This window comes from Cygnus olor, chromosome 25 (genome assembly GCF_009769625.2).
Source record: "Cygnus olor isolate bCygOlo1 chromosome 25, bCygOlo1.pri.v2, whole genome shotgun sequence".
Classification (NCBI taxonomy): Eukaryota; Metazoa; Chordata; class Aves; order Anseriformes; family Anatidae; genus Cygnus; species Cygnus olor.
In genome coordinates, this window is record NC_049193.1 from 4,094,253 (window position 1) to 4,110,702 (window position 16,450).

At 52.0% G+C, this 16,450-nt stretch overlaps 1 protein-coding gene across 2 annotated transcripts; it reads right to left on the bottom strand.

Annotated features, from left to right (window-relative positions):
• Positions 1-11,206: 11,206 nt before the first annotated feature.
• Positions 11,207-15,937, bottom strand: LOC121059880 (zona pellucida-binding protein 2-like). Of its 2 annotated transcripts, XM_040537065.1 has the most exons (10): positions 15,321-15,937; positions 15,143-15,202; positions 14,571-14,675; positions 13,895-14,038; positions 13,529-13,741; positions 13,301-13,401; positions 13,033-13,204; positions 12,592-12,771; positions 12,126-12,207; positions 11,207-11,757 (listed from the first exon to the last, which is right to left on the bottom strand). In XM_040537065.1, exons 1-10 carry the CDS (start codon positions 15,427-15,429, stop codon positions 11,436-11,438), a joined length of 1,488 nt encoding a protein of 495 aa, XP_040392999.1. In that variant the 5' UTR covers positions 15,430-15,937; the 3' UTR covers positions 11,207-11,435. The 2 variants fall into 2 exon arrangements, with proteins under 2 accessions (XP_040392999.1, XP_040393000.1); XM_040537066.1 differs by lacking the exon at positions 15,143-15,202 and having other exon boundaries at positions 15,250-15,935.
• Between the last annotated feature and the right edge of the window lie 513 nt (positions 15,938-16,450).

The following is a 16,450-nucleotide window of genomic DNA, read 5'->3' on the forward strand; positions in this document are numbered from 1 at the left end:
CATATGTAAAGTGTCCCAAAACACAAGTCCTCCTGCTGCCTCTCAGCACTGGCTCCTAAGCACACTCTGTCACTGTTGCAATGCTAACAAAGCACACCATACACTGGTAGATGGTCTGGCCCAGGGTTTTTGGCAGGTGCTCCTTGAGGCAGCTGTAATCACTCATTTAAATCTCATTTATTTTTATTTTAGAAAGCTCCCTAACAACACAAAAGATTTCTTTCCCGCATCTCATTGGAATTGTGTGCATATTGCCATAGCAACCATGCCAGAGACTTTTGTGGTCCCAGACCCATTTTATTGGTTATTAGGTATCTGTGCAATAAAAATATATATATATAGCTCTGTTCTCCCATCTGTCTGCTCCATCTGCTTCTTTCAAAGTGAAATACAACCAGTTGGCTCAGCCACTGCTCTCTCCCCTTCCATGTCGGAGTGGCTGAAGGAAACAGCGATGGATCTGCTGGTGGTCATGGAAGTGGTGATGGGAAGGAGGAGGGAAGGAGGACATCACTGTGGACAGACACCTGATCATCACCCAACATCTGCGAAGTTAAATCAATCCTTTCTTGCAGTCCGAGCTCATGGTAACCAGATGCCCATTACCAGTCATCTCCCAGGTGTGAAGGGGAGGAGAAGCTCTTGGGGTTGTGCCCAACACAAACCTTGCTTGCTGCTGGTGGAACTGCCATGGTGCAGCTCAGCCCCAGGCGGCTGCTTCCCTGCTGCGGGGTAACTGGGGAAGTAAAGTCAAATGTTAGGGCATCGGGCAGCACAGGAAACTCATCACAGCTTCAGGACACAGCCAAGCTGCGTCCACCAAATCCTTTTTCCCTTCTCTAAAGTGAGGGGAAAAAAGTCACCTCGTCCCAATACACTCTGTTCCAGGGAATGAGACAACACCAGTAACAAGACCTTGGTGCCAAACTGACCGTGTTCCTCCCTGCAGTCGTCTGCCTCGGGCTGGAGCCCATACCAAAAGCTGTTTGACGTGTCCCCATTAACTCCTGGTAATGTCTGCCTTGCATGTCCACCCCCACAGCCTCCGCTGGGAGAGAGGATACGTTTCCAGCCTCCCAGCTCCCTTCCATTATTTAAGCTGTCGGGTGTTAATTATAGTGCTGTGTTTTGACTTGATGCCTCCCAGGGGTCCAAACCACACTAACAGGCTAAAAGCGGTTCCCAAGTGAATACTCCGGGAGCCTCTGCTAGAGCCAAGCCTGTCTCCATCAGCCAGGGCAGATACTCCCCGCTGCTCCTGGGAGGCTGGAGCAGCACCTTCTGCTGGAAAACCCACGTCTGAGCTCTCTTACCCTGCAGAACAGATCTTCCTGCTCATCAGCTGGGACCACATCATTCATGAAAGGAATTGCAAAATAGCCTCAGTGTCACCACCTCCTCCCCTGCCTCCCCACAAGCTCCAAATCTCTCCATGAGGAAGGAAGGGGAAGAGAGGACACTGCCTCGTCCAGCTGGGGATGCCTCAGAGCAGAGGGTGACCCTCGCCGTGTCCTCTCCCACAGCTGCATCCTGCTCCAGCCGACCTACAGCTGGGGTGACTCTGTTCCACCGGTCGAGCTCCCTGTTTGTCACGGGCTGGAAAAACTCTGCTGCCCTTCTGCTAAGGCAAACCCACTGTCACAGCCACCCCACTGTGCCCACCAAGCCTGGAGGACCCAGCACACCCCTCTTGGTGCAGTAAGGGCTACTAAGCAAGTGGCCAGGCCAAGGGAGAAAAAGCAAAGAAACTGGTGGTGTCGTCGAGCTTGTAACAACAATCCGCTGCCCCCAGGACACGGAGCAATGGTCTGCCACCCCTCTGCTTCATGTGGCTGCTGAAACATCTCCAAACACAGGATCAGTTTCACCTTGTTCAGGGCAAGAGCATGGGGAAAAAAATAAATGGGGGTAGACTGTAGCAGAGGGAAAGGCTTGGGGATCTCAAGTCCTGACACAAGAGCATCCATTTCCTTCAGCTGTGGGAAGGGAGATGCTGTGTTGTGAGCCTTTGTCTCCAGGGGAATCAGATCTAATGGCTCAGATGTGCCAGAGGAAACTCAAAAGCTGGCTGGGGAGTGCTTTGGGAAAAGCCTGCTGCTGGCACCATCCTCCAGCCGTACCCACCTGAGCCCATGCACAGCTGGCCGGGCACCAAGTAAAGCGGGCCAGCAACTACAGCCAAGGGAGGTCCAGCTACGTGCCCTCTGCCATCCTTGGCTGGTTGGAAGCATTTCCCTCAACTCCTACAGGGCAAGTACTGTAAGAGGGTTCACAGCATGCTTGGAAGGATACAATTCTTTCAAAAAAAAACACAAAAAACAAAACAAAAAAAAACACACCATAAAAAACAAAACAAAACACCAAGCAAAAGCAAAAAAGAGGCAGTAAATGAGAAAAGGAAAACAAAGACGAACCTTACACTGCATAGAGCCTAACTACAAGTCTGGTGGTTAAGAGCAGCCTTTAGACCAGGAGATTGGGGCTGCTGTTCAGCTCCTGTGTGCTTTGCCAAATTTGCATAATAAATCCACAGTAATTATAATTTCATCTTGAATAGGTTTTATTTTAATTGTGACTGCCTTTCCTGCCTGGCACTAATCAGAGAAGTCACAAAAGAATATCAAAGAGGGAAGGCTGCTGCTGGCTGTGGCCTCTCCTCCCTGCAGCCTGCTCACATGCCCCACCAGGCCCCCTTGCAGCCAACCTCGCTGAGGCTTTGTGCAATGCAAAGCAAACCACATAATGCCAAAATAACTGGTCCTTAAGTGGCCATGCAAAGAAACCAAGCTTCTTTCTGCCTGGGACAACAGTAGCCCTCAGAAAAGCTGTCCCAAGACACGTTCCCAACCACCTGGCTCTGGGACGGGCACCACAGAGTTGGGTAGGGTCCAGGTAGGGTCATCACTGATGTACCAGGGCCCTCTCCCAGAGCTGCACTGACCCATGCTGGGCTCTGCTCTGCCCCCCCCCCAAGATCCCTTCTGCCCCCTTCCAATGCAAAAGAAGAGGGTCTGGGTGTGACAAATGGCTGTTTATTTTCTAGTGAAGGCAACCGCACCACTTTCAGTAACTTAATTCTTGTTGTTTGATAGCCTAATACCCAGCCTGCAGCCTTTGGGCTGAAAATTATGCTGATTTGCTTGCTTGCTTCTCACTGGATGTGGACAGTCATAGCTCACCACCATTTCAAGGACTGGTAGCCTGCTCCTGCCCTTCTCTGGTACTTCTCTCCATACACTCGAACTCTGTTCTTGTAGAGGTGTTCAGGCCTTCCAGATGTCTCTGCATGCTGTCAGCTGCCCTCTAATTTGTCGTCTTCTAAGCCATGATGCTTGAAAGTGGACATTCTCCAGCTGAAAGCTGATCAGCAGTGAGCAAAGTGCACTAATTATTTCCCACATCTTGGATATTTCATCTCTTTGAGGAGAAGGACCAGACTAAGTTGACAGTGGTCTTTTTTTGGGCTTGAAAGAAATGCTACATAAAATTACACAGGAACACTTTTAATTAATTGCCTTGCACTGACAGCAGCTGGCAAGCCATCCCTTTGCCCATCAGTATTCAGACAATTAGTTAGCTTTGTACTCCACCTGAGATGGTGGAGTGGCTCTATATTTATTCAGCACTTGGATAAGCTCAAAGTGAATCACTTCTATGGCTGATCATCTACACAGAAAAGGCTCTACATTTCCTGTCTTTAAAGACTACAGTGCCCTGGGACCAAACGCTGTCAGGGAGATTCCATCCTCTGGGGAGGGCTCGCTGTGGCTCCTCACCTCCTTTGTACATTTAGGCTGGAGTTGCCTGAGACAGGGAACCTGGGGCTCCCACGCTCTTCCACTGCAAGAACCTTTTCCCCCTCTACTCTGCCCTGGTCAGGCCTCACCTGGAGTGCTGTGTCCAGTTCTGGGCTCCCTGGTACAAAAAATACAGGAATCTCCTGGAAAGAGTCCAGTGGAGGGCCACAAAGATGGTACGGAGCCTGGAGCATCTCCCCTGTGAGGAAAGGCTGAGAGGCCTGGGTCTGTTCAGCCTTGAGAAAAGAAGACTGAGAGGGCATCTTATCAATGTTTATAAATACCTGAACCGTGGGAGACACAGAGATTTGGCCAACCTCTTTTCAGTGGTTTGTGGGGATAGGACAAGGGGCAATGGCCACATATAAACCCAGGGCACAGGATGGGAGGTGCAGGGCAGTCCCCATGGCCGAGGGGCAACCTTTCTCTCTGGCAAGCCAAATGGCCTGGGGGAGCCAGCCCCAGAAAAGGGGCCCTCAGCCCCACCAACCCTCCTCCTTGTCCATGTGAGGGCATCTTCCAGGCCAGTCCCAACACAGCCGCCTTTGGCCACGCATGGGCCACTCCATCACAGAGGCTTGCTGGGGTCACAGTGGCCACCAGTGCCCCACCTTTGCTGCGGGCCCTATAAAACAGGGCCCCTGCAGCTGGCACACCATTCGCTGAGCATCTAGGCCCTCTGACTGCCAGCTTGTGTGGCAGGAGGAACACTAGAAGTGCAAAGCGAGCAGCAGGCCTCTTGGTGTGCGAGGACAGCTATGCGGTCCGGTAAAGCACCAAGAGGGAATGCATCTGACCAGGAGATGTGTCGTGGGCGGAGGGATAGTGGCGGTGGCACAAGACACAGCAGTGCCCAAAGGACCTCTGGCACCCAGCCCATAGACAGATACAGGCAATACCACTGGCACCGCAATGATGCAGGGAACAGGCCGACCCCTCAAACATCCAACGACACGGGGCCTGGGCCTTTCCATGGGAGCAACGGTGATGTGGGGCGAAGACGGGAGCATCACAGAGACAGCCACAGGGAGCAGAGGCGTGCCCATTGTCTGGAGCACAGCGCGGGACCCAGTAATGGCCGTAAACCAGACAGCACAGTCGGACCTGTACATAAAAATCAAGCCGACAGTGGCATGGGACCAAGGCGAGGGACTGGACGACCCCCTGGTTCGGCACCCTGGCCTGAGAACATTCTGGGTGGAAGGCATCCCGTTCGGGCAGTCCCGGGCAAAGACTGGCTTAGCCTTCTGCCCAACACTGTGGAGCTAATGGAGCTGGATCCACCAGATGCGGATGAACAGATGGAAGTGGATCCACCTCGGCCAGAAGAAACCTGGGACTCCCGCAGCATGTCTTTGTGCTCTGCCATCCGAGCGCACCAACAGCATTGCAGGAGTGCCCGGCGAGCCCCCTACTCGTTGCTCAGGCTCCATCGCAAGCATTAGCTTGGAGCCACCAAACACCACAGACAGGCTTGCCTGCGGGATGTCCTGGCAATAAACAACTCTTGCCAATTCTCAGGGGTTGTGAAAATGGATCACAGGAAGTACCACACCAAGATGTGAAAGAACTTCTTCACGGTGAGGGCGACAGAGCACTGGAACAGGCTGCCCAGGGAGGTTGTGGAGTCTCCTTCTCTGGAGATATTCAAGACCCCCCTGGACGCCTACCAGGGTGACCTGCTCTAGGGAACCTGCTCTGGCAGAGGGGTTGGACCCAATGATCTCTTGAGGTCCCTTCCAACCCCTACAATTCTGTCATTCTGTGTGATTCTCTGCCCACACCTCCCTGTAGGTACTGGGCAAGATGCAGTGGTCCAGGCACACTGGGTTTTCACACCTTGGTGTGGGCCATGGGGCACGAGGCATGGGGAAGCATTCTCCTAGCCTTGGTCCCAGTGAGTTGTGATGAAGCCCATTTTGCACCATATCAACAGCAAAACAAACTTGATTATCCCACTAGATCCCTGTCTGCAGGCTGTTTGCCACATGTGCAGTAGATCCAAGATACTCCTGGAGCTGCAAACAACTAACACCAGGCTGTCTCTGAGGCATTTATACCTCCATTGGGTCAGGCAGTTTAACAAAAAACAATCCCAGCTGCTCCAAGCAGGTCTTGCTTAAGGCTGAGGCCACACCAAAAGACACTGAACTACAAGATGTATATTGAACTCAAGATAGGAAGCATGCAATGAACTGTCACAAATAGCAGCAGGTATTTGCTCATCATTTTGTTTTTCATAAAAACCTCTAGTGCAATCATGCATCAAGCATTTAGGGATAGGTTTTGGGATAGGTTTTATTCAGCAATCCCAGATGAAGTTATGGAAATGCAAGTCCAGGATATGGCAACATAATGGTCAAGTCAATCTGTATAGCTTATTTTACAGCATGCCAATTGTGAAATAAACAGTTCAGGGCCTCTTAACAGTCCTGTTCAATTCAGGAATGTGCTGTCATCTCAAGAGTGTGGGCAGACATAAAACAAATACACAAGGAGAGAATAAAACAGGAAAAATAGCTTTACACACAGGGACCAGCTATGTGCTAGCAGTACTTAAGCAGTTAAAAGCTCAAAGAGTTGTGGTTTAAGCACTTGTGTTTGAAAACTGGAAAGAAGGATGATGAATAGTCTTAACACTGAATTGAGGTAGGCAACTTTGGAAGCCAAAAGTTAACTGTGATGCATGGCTGGAAGCGATGTGTGTTAATTACAGAAAACTGGGCCTGCAGTATCAGACTTTGATATTTTTATTAACTGATGATTTAATTTAAAACGAGTGGTTATAAACAAAATAAAGAGCCAACAGATCTCAGGTATAAATGAGATCACAAAAGTTAGACCACAGCAGCATTATTTCAACTTCAATTTAAGTCTTTTTTTTTTTTTTAATGTTTTAATGTTTATGTCTGAAATGTTTTTTAATGTCTGAAATGAAGGAACAGGCAAGAGCACCTAGGTCTTGAGGAGCCAAGGGGAGAAGAGAGGAGAAAAAAGGAGAGGAGACCTGGATGAAGCACAGGGAGGAGGTGTGCCAGCACCTGGCAGACCAACCTGGCCATGTTCACCTGGTGTACCACGCTGCTGGGGGGGGCTGCATTTTGGGGCCATCAGGAGCAAAGCAGCAGCAAAGCCTGTGGAAGAGGAGAGAAAATGAGCACAAAGAAGGCAGAGCTCTTCCTTAGAGGAAATTCCTCCTCTTGCTTCCACCCCCACCAGAGCCATCCTGACATGCTAAGGCAGATGGGTGCCTGCAGCATAGAAACCTCTCGGAAGAGAAGGAAAATCCCATGGAACAACCCTGCCACCCCAGGAGCAGCTCCCATCTCCTCTACAGGTGTCTGGAGGAGGACAGGTGGAGTACGACCCACTGGAGACCTGTTTCAGGACCTTGCTCAGCTGCAGGTGGCCTCAGTGAGTTTTGAAGGCACTGGAGGGCACCTCTGGAGGCTGCTCTCCTGGATCGCTGCCCCAGGCCAAGCAGGAGGCTGTCCTCCAGCACCGGGCAGCAGGAGGAGCACCTGTGGGTGGAGGTGACCCATTCAGAAGTGTTCGTACCCCAGCCTTGGTGTATCTCAGCCAGTTGCTGCCAGAAACACTGGGGCATGGATGCAGGTGGTGCGAGCATCCCAATACTGCAATCTCCTCCACCCCAGCAGCAAGGACAGCAAAAATCCCTTCCTCTTGGGTGCACAGTGAGCTCGTCACCACTGGTTACAGACACCAAAGCCTGACTGCCCTTCCTTCCTCCCACCCACCTTTGCTTCTCCAAGCAGCACCCCCATGCCAGCCAAAAGCCAGACCTCAGTTTTTCTGCCTTTAAACACATCCCATCCCAGGGGAGGGGAGCTGTGAGCCAGCTGGGGGGCTCTAACTCTGCTCAGCAGGCTCAGCCCCACTGGCATGAGTGGCTGCCTCAAAGGGTTGTGATTTGCCTCATTACTGGAGCTGATGCGCAGCACCCCCAGGATGCATCCTGTGCCTGACAGAGCTGCCTAATGAGCCATCGCACCGGTGGTCCTGCTGGTGCTGACTGGGGAAGGGAGCCGGGCTTCAAAGGATGCCACTTACTCCCTTTGTGCCAAGGAAATTACCCCATGTCATTAAAACCAACCAGCCCATAAGCCTGCAGGGCTGGGTGCTGGGGAACAACAGAGCCAGCATGGTAGGGCAGCCTTCCCTGGGGGGTTTCATGGTGGGGCTGATGCTGCTCAGAACCAGGGATGCTCCTGCTACGCTGCGGGGCTGTGCTGTGCTTGCAGGGCAGCTATGGAGATTTTCCCTTTGCACCCATGGTTTCACTATGGGCACCTTACTGCCTTGGCCCCCGGCAAGGGGCTGCATCCTGGCAAGGGGTGCTCTGGTGCAGGGGAACTTCAGCAATCACTGCGAGCAAGGAGGAACGAGAGGTTGTCATGGATACTGACATGCAGCCGAGGGCCCGATCCTGCACTGCTCTGCTCCCCCCGGCTCCCCTTGCCCAGTTGTGTGGGATCAGAGGAAGTAAAAACTGAAAGAAATAAAACCTGCTGTGAACACTGCTTTGGGTTTCAATCCTATTGACCCAGCTTTACTTCCAAGTGCCCATTTTGCTGGTTTGAGCCTGGATTCCAGCAGGTCTGCATGAGGGCAAAAGGGGGGGGCAATGGTCTGAGAGCAGAGCCCCTGGCCTTGCAGGGTCATCCCAAAATACACAAGGCCCACAGGCATTTTGGTCTTCCCAGCTGCTGACAGTGGTGAGGATGAGGGAAGAGGGATGCGCAAGCCAGGGTGCTTGGCAGCTCAGGGAGAGTACTAATTCTGAATTTCCTGGGGAGATTCAACCTCTCCTGGGCCGGATTCAGCCCCCAGAACCAGGCAGCAGCTTTGCTCAGGATTTCCCCCAGGCTGGGTAGGGCACACTGTGACCTCCAGAAGTTTTTACAAACACAGGCAGGTTTCACCAGGTTCTCATTTTCAGAGAAAAACACCTCCCCAGATGTAAAACAGGCCTGGTTATTTCATGCTGAGATGTTTTGGATTTCCCATTTGAAGTTGGTCTTTCCATTTATCCTACAGTTGTGTTTTTTTTTTTTTTTTTCTTTTTAAAGCTTTCATTCTGGCCAAAAACCCCATAGAGTTGATCAGCATTCTTGAATTTTGGGACTTTTTGCCAGAAAATACATTCTGGACCAGATTTATTTATTTAAATTTGGGAAATACCGAAGGACCTTTGGAAGATGAAATTTCAGTTCCCAAAATACTTCTGAAAAGCTTCTCATACACACACAGAATTGCCCTGGTTTAACACAAGACCTTTTTGGATCCAGGAAAACTGAGATCTAACACAAACAGGAATATTTTCAAGATATTGCTTGCAAACATAAGCATCAATTAGTTATCTCAGTCTGGTTAAATAGCAGTGTGGGCAGATGATTACAAATGATTGCATTGCTGCCACTTACTGCCTTACCACCCCACACCAACAATCCCTTTGGTTTTCCAGAAACTAAGACCTTGGTCTTAGATCCAAGTCCAGGGAAGCACCTGAACGTGTGCAGACACAAACATCCCCAGATGCTGAAAACACCATGGGTGCCAACGGATTTCTGTCTTACACCCCAAGCAGGAGCAGCCTGTTTTCTATGCTCCTGTGAAGCAGCAGCACCAGGAAGGCAGTGGGACATTAAACCCTGATATGTTGCAGGAATTCACAAAAGGCAATGAACTGAAGGGACATTTGATCAACTCCAGAACAGAGCATCCCCTCCACAGGGAATTCATTGAGCCCCACTGGAGGAGCCTGACCAGGGCATGGGGAATTTTGCTCCGATGCTTTCTGCTCTCAATTACAAAGTCAACCCATACTGAGCCAGCCCCCATCAGCTCACAGCACAGCCCACGCAGCCCAGGACAGGGCACAACCATGACTCCAACCCTCAGCCCCGCTAATTACACTCCTCTCAAGATTAGTCAGAGGGAATTTATTCACTCCAAGCTGGGCTGCGGAGCTAAGTTGGGCAGCAGCTGCTGCTGCCTCCTCATCCCAGACCTTGCCAAGTCAGCAACCTCTTTACATGTTGCTGGATGTCTCTGTGGGTGGGCATTAGTTTTGCCTCGTTAGCTTGATTGTGCTTTGGACTGCAGCCTTGTAGGTTCATTCAAAAGGGGGGGGGGGGGTTGCAAATTCTTTTAGGGTTTTGCAGAGGGGAGAAGCAGAGAAAAGCTGTAGTGGTTGAACATGCCCAGACTACGCAGCAGAAGGAGAAAGCTCCAGTGTCCCCATTCCCCAAGTCTCAGGAGGCCTTACACAACCTGCCCCCAACACCTCCAGCTAGCAGAGTAGCTCAAAGGTGATGGTCCTGCCTGTTCCCACCATCTCCTCTAGCTTTACTCCAGGTTATCACTCTCCCTGTTTCAGAACCTAAAACCCAGCACTCTTATCACTTGCTTTTCCCTACCTTCAGCTTGCTGATGCCAAATTTGCATTCAGTCACCTGCTGCAGTCCCATAAAAGATTCCTGATGCTGGGAAAAGGCTGGGAGTAGCACCATGGAGCTTTATACCCAGCCAGTGGCATCTCCTGCCTGCACCTCCCACCTGAACACTGCCAGCCTCCGCCCCTCAGGCATCACATACACCTGTGCCCTACTCTGCCTCTCCTCCACGGTGTTTTTCTCCCTGTTCTCAGCTCTAACGCAGTTTCTGCCCCCCCCCCCCCCCCCCCTCCAATCCATGTGCTGGCCACCGCTGGGCCAGCTGGGCTGCTGGCAATGGGCCTCAGCAAACAGCTTCCAGCCCACACTTTCTGCAAAAGAAGTTTCTTGGGACAGCCTAGTGCCCCTGAAACTGCTGTACTAAACACGAGACCTGGAGCTGAACCCATGACCTGCTCTGAGCTTGCTTCTTCTACTCCAGGCAGCAGAGCCAGCCCATTCACTTACTTGGATTTTGGACCCAGGGCTCGTTTCTGCTAAAAAATCACCCCCTGACTGCCCAGGCTGCTCTGTGTTGGAGCGGTGCCTCTCGCACTGCGTTGCTGCCCTCTCCTGGAGCCTCCAATAGCCGCTGAGTTTAGAGAAGTTTCAGCTATGGGTGAAAATCTCTTCTTTGAGTCCATAAAGGTGGGAATCCTCCCGAAAACCTTATGTCGCTTGCATGGCAAGGTTGTTTTTGAAAATGAAGAGATATGAGGCTGAGCTTTCTCCTGCCCTATCCTATATAACCTTGATCCCAGCAAATGGCCCGGCTTTATCAAGGGTATAAAAAGTTAAAGAAGGGAAACCAAGTCAGTCCTTAGTGCAAGACTGACTCCCTGCCTGGGAATGATGTTTTCCATGAGTAAAGACAAGCAACTGATCAATTTGTATGATAGGTTTCCCCTCCCCGCCCCCCCCCCACCCCCCCCCATAACCTACGTGTCTGGTGTATCCAGTGTTGTAGAGAGATGCTAACAGAAGCTGAACTTTATAGCAAAAGAAATAGTTGTAGTCAGAGCTATTTGGGAAGACAAATTCAGAGAGGGGAAATGTGTCCCTCTTCTCCATTGCTGGATACTTCGGCCTGTGTGGGGTGGCTGGGGATACACACAAAATGGACAGTGGTGGCTGTAGGAACGCTCTCCCTCGATGCTGTTGGCTTGTGCACGTGGAGGGAATCTCAGGGAATGTCCCTCCTGTCCTCCAGTTCCAGCACAGCAGGGCCCTCATCGGTCAGAGCAGCAAAGTTCGGGGTCCCGGGAGGGGAGGGTGCTCCATGCGTGTGCTCCTCGTCACTCCCCTGAGATGTGCTGGTGTCCAGGTGGCTGGTGTCCAGAAGGCTGGTGTTATTGTCATCTGCAGCAGGAGAGCCAGGCTTGGGGCCCTCCCTGGGGATCCTAAAGAACTTGGTCACCATCTCTGTCACCCTGGAGATTCCTGCCTTCTTGGAAGCCGTTGGAGATGACATCCAGTACTCTTGTTGGAACCAGTAGCAGGAGCTGCTACAAAAAGACAGAAAAAGTGAAAAAGAGTGAAAAGTGGTAGCTATTTTCCCATAGTGAAAAGTGGGAACTCAGTGCCAGCAAGCAGCACCAGAACCCTGCAGCCACCCAGCGCCAGCCCTCAGGGCCAGGATTCCCCAGGGCCATATCCAGCAGCTCCCTATAGGGCTGTGTGAACTATTGCCAAAGTTTATCCCCTATATTGGTGTCCTGCACCCCTATTCTGGCATGCTGCCTCCTGCTGGTGTGACAGTGATGAGCCCAGGGTCTTCATCTCTTGTTCCATGGAGGAATGTAGAGCTGGGGGAGCCAACACCTGCAGAGTGACCCCAAAATGTCCCATGTCGAGAGAAAGAGCTCAGACTTACAGGATGAAAAGAAAGTTGATGGCTAGTAGCGGTGGCAGGATGATAAGGAGCAGGAGCGGGATCCTGTGTATGATGGAGACAGCTGAGGAGAGAAACGGGTGGCATTGCCTCAAAGGGACAACTCCCACTGCTACAGGCCCTGGAGAAAATCCTGTAATGTAGGTGGGACCTAGCAGTGAAGCTGCCAGAGCTCAAGGCAAGCTGGGGACACCAAGGTGGAGAGAGAGTGATCAGATTGCTCAGTGGCTGGTGAGTGGAGCAGCGAGGGAGCTTTGATCTCTTCAGGGAGGATAATGATGGAAGAGACAAGAGCGATCTGTCTCCAAAGGGACCCCTGAGGTGTGTGGAAGTTGCCATGGCCAGCATATGTGGGGCAGCTGCTCTGGGGCCCACTGCAGTGCCTGTCCCCTGTTAGGAGCCACCCGGTCCCCTCCCTGCCCTGCTCCAGTGGCAGCTGATGCTGTACCTTGCTCAGTTCTTTCTGTGACACACTCTGTCATGGAGCTGGCACCTGGCACCTGGGTGATCATGTCGTCCTTGCAGAGAGTGCAAAACGTCACCCCATAGATCATGCTGTAGGTCCCAATAGGGCATGAGGAACACTGCAGGCTCTTCGGAGGGCTGAAGGTCCCTGGTGGGCACACGACTGAGGGGAGGACACACAGAAAGGCCCTTCTGAACAGCAGCACCAGCTGCTTGGTAAAGCTGTATTCAACTAAGGGTCAGGGAAACCGAGCCCTGAGGCTTAAGGGCTCAGAATGACCCCATCCAACATGTTCCCTGAACCCAGTGTGCAGGGGGAGAGCAGCAAGGGCCCAGAGACACAGAGCCTCGCGTGGGAAGGGGAAGAGGCAAGCAGAAGTGGAAAGTGGAGGGGGAACCAAAGGGTGGTGGACGCTTGGCTCACTGCAACAGTCGAGACATCTCTGCAGCTGCTTGGTCTGCCCGTAGCCCATGTTGCACTGCTTGATCTCCAGGAAACTGATAAACTCGTTGGTGAAGATGATGCCAGAGATACCAGCCCCGGTGATGTGGAAGGACTTGTGCTCCTTAAAGAACCTGGTGAGGGCGAGCCGGACCTGGGGAGGGCAATGCCAGGGCCCGAGAGGGGAGCTGAGCCCTAGTTGTAGAGAAAATGTCCTCTGAGAGCTCAACTATGTTGGCCCAGGGCTCACCTGTTCAAGGTTGTGCTGGATTGTTTCATGGTAGCAGTCTGTGACCATCTCCACGTGCTGGGATTTGCAGTGCTCATCCCAGTTGGGCCCAAAGAAGGACACTAGAGTATGGAGAGCCACCAGCACAGCTCAGGCGGCTGCAGCTCCAGCTGGAGACTGGCAAAGCCCCCCAAAAACCTAACCATTAGCCACCACTGCCTTCCAAGAGAAGCCGTGGTGCTCGTCTACCTTCTAGCTGTACTTGGATGATGAACTCGTCCGAAGGGTTGTTGAGTGAGGGGAAGCAGGAAGTGGTGGTGAACTGGAGCTTGCAGTGCTGCTCAGTCTCCAGCTGCTGCAGCCTCTCCTGTAGATCCCACAGGAACCTTTTGGTCCATTCATCCTCACAGAGCTTGCTCTGGAAGAGCAGCAAAGTCTCCAGGCCTCCAGGCATGTGGTAGCCTGTGGGAGAAAACCCTAAAAGGCACCTGGTTCTTCCTCCTTGCCAAGAGGGAGCAAGGATGGACAACCCCTCCTCTCCTGCCATGGCCCCTCCACCCTTCCTGCCTTCATTCGGTTGCCCTCCCGTGCTTGTCAGCATGGCTTTGGACTCACCAAAAACATTGTAGTGAAAAGTTTGGGACATGGGGAGCCCGTGGTCCATGTAGGAGATGGTGCAGGAGTAGTTTCCACTGTCACTGGCTTGGAAGTGCTGGAACAGGAGATGTCCCTCTTCAGTGACCGAGAGCGACTTGGGGTCTAGTGCAGGAGATGGAAGGGTTGAGGGTGATCTCCAGGGTCTGTGCTGAACTGCCCCAGTCCCCAGGTGACTGTGCCATGTTCTCCTGGACTGTCCCAGACTTGGTCTCCTCAAACCACTGCGGAGACACTACAAGGACTCCCAAAGCTGATCTTCCCTTTCCTTCTCTGATAAGGTATTGAGGGGCAGGGAAGAAGAAATTAACACTCCCCAGTACCCTCTCCTCTGCTAGAGAGGTCCCTCTCTACAAAAGAACCATCCAAATGCCCAAAAACTTTCTTAACAAAACCTCTCAGCCCTTATCAGGACAAAAAAGGGGTAGGTATTACCCCATAGAGCGTTACCCCATAACCTTGTGTCCTGTTTGCAGTTCAGGACCCCAACACATGCGATCTCATGAGGTCCCAGTCCTGACTTGTCCCTCACCTGCTCCACAGACCTGCTCCTTCCTTACATGGCCATTTCCCCTCCTACCCAGCTCTTGCCTCGTGGTAGCAGAGCCCATCACAGCTGCTCACTCCAGGACCTTACCTGCCCTTTCCCGCACCCAGCGGTAGGTGGGATCAGCCACCTCCATCTCCTTTGGGCTGCAGGGCAGCGAGTACAGGCTGCTGTCCATGTGGATGAAGACAAGGCCTAGGCCAGAGAAAGAGAGATGAGAGCTGGGGGACATTTCAGGAATTTCAGGGCATTGGGAAGAAGCAGACCTGAGGCTAAGGAGAGAGGAGGGTTTGGAAGTCACTGGGGACTTGTGTGGGATCTGAATGGACCCAAGCCCACCAGGGACCATCCTGGAAGGAGACCTGAGGATGTTTAGGGGCTTAGAGCAGAGAAAATGCCAGGAGATGGAGGACTAAGAGGCAAGAAGTGAGGCAACAGTGAGTGGAGCTGGTGGATGACAGAGGCAGGCTGGGCCATCTCCACTTGTGTTGGCTGCAACTGGGAAGCCACATCCCCTGCCAGGTTGTTGGCAGAGTGGGCGATGAGGAGAGGCTCCTCTCATCTCCGCCTGGACATGGGCTGTGTGATGTGACTGCTTCAAGCAGGAAGGAGACCCCCTGAAGGGTCAGGGAGGTCCCAAAGGAGAGCTCTGTGGATCTCACCCGCTTTGTGCTCCTGGCTGGGGCTGGCGGGCAGGTGCCCAGGGACAGACGCTGTTTGCCCTAGAAGGGAAGCAGAGGGGCTCAGGCTCAGCTCGGTGGGCTCTCACCTCTATTCTGCTCTCCAGGGTTTCCATCAGCACTCCAAGGAGAATATATCCACCTCCACGCTGGTCTTTACCTGAGCAGCTACAAAGCACCAAGGTCAGCATCCCCACGGCCCCCAGCACCCCAGGCTCTCCAAGGTCCACCCAGAAGCGTGGAGCGCAGAGCATCCTGCCCCACTGCATAGGGTGGAGCGTCCAGTTACCATGGTAATGAGGAATCTGCTGCTTCTTCCCCCGTCACCTTAGTGATGGTTCACAGGCAGGGCAGCATTGTGGCTGCTGCCCACCTTGGTCACATTCATTTTTTGGGGGGCTTTGTGGGAAACACGGGGACCATCACGGGGCAGGGTGCACTGGAGGAAATACAGCTGGGGATATCCTAGTAGAAGGGACGTGGACTTGCAGGGACGTGGTGAAGAGGAAGAGGAGGTAGAAGATGAGAGTGCTATGCAAAGCTTCTTTTTGGTGGAAATCCTAGAAAAGCAAGAGGCAAGGAAAACCCAGAAAGCCTAAACTGGAGTTTGTGCCATAACTCAAGGCAATCTTCTGGTTTGTACCTGAATCTCTTAAAAAGGGTGTGTTTTCTTAATGTTCCTCTTTGTCCTGGAAAGGAGATTGTTTCCTATGATTGTCCCCTGAGAACTAAAAGTGTGCAGTTAAAAGATAAGGACAGACAGAAAGAGTAAAGCTAAAATCTCCTTCTCACTTGTACCAGGGTTTCTGTAGGCGGGGGGTGAGGGAGGGAGCACATCCTACTGACTTGTGAAAAAAAATGTATACTTGAGAAAATGGCAAGAGTTAAAAAAATAAGATAAATCAGAAAACACCTACTGCTTCAGCTAAAGTACAGCAGAAATATGGAGCACTCAAAATTTAAAGGCAGCAACAATTTAAAGTAGAAAGCACTGATAATTATTCTTGGGGAAAATCGTCAGAAGTGAAGGTGGCTCTCCCTCCCCGTCCTCCTGAAATGATGAAATCATGAGAAAATCATGAGAAAATCCTTATCCTTCCCAGCCCTGTGGCTGGGAGGGGTGGGGTCAGACCCAGAGCTGAAGGGAAGGGCAGGGCCGAGCAAGCATCCCTGGAAGCTGCTCATTTCCAGGCTGTGCCGATGGAGAATTTTTCACCCTGGTGAATAATAGGATGAATGACTCTAGTGTTTATTTTTAAAGAAAAAAAAAAAAATCTCCCTACGTACCAG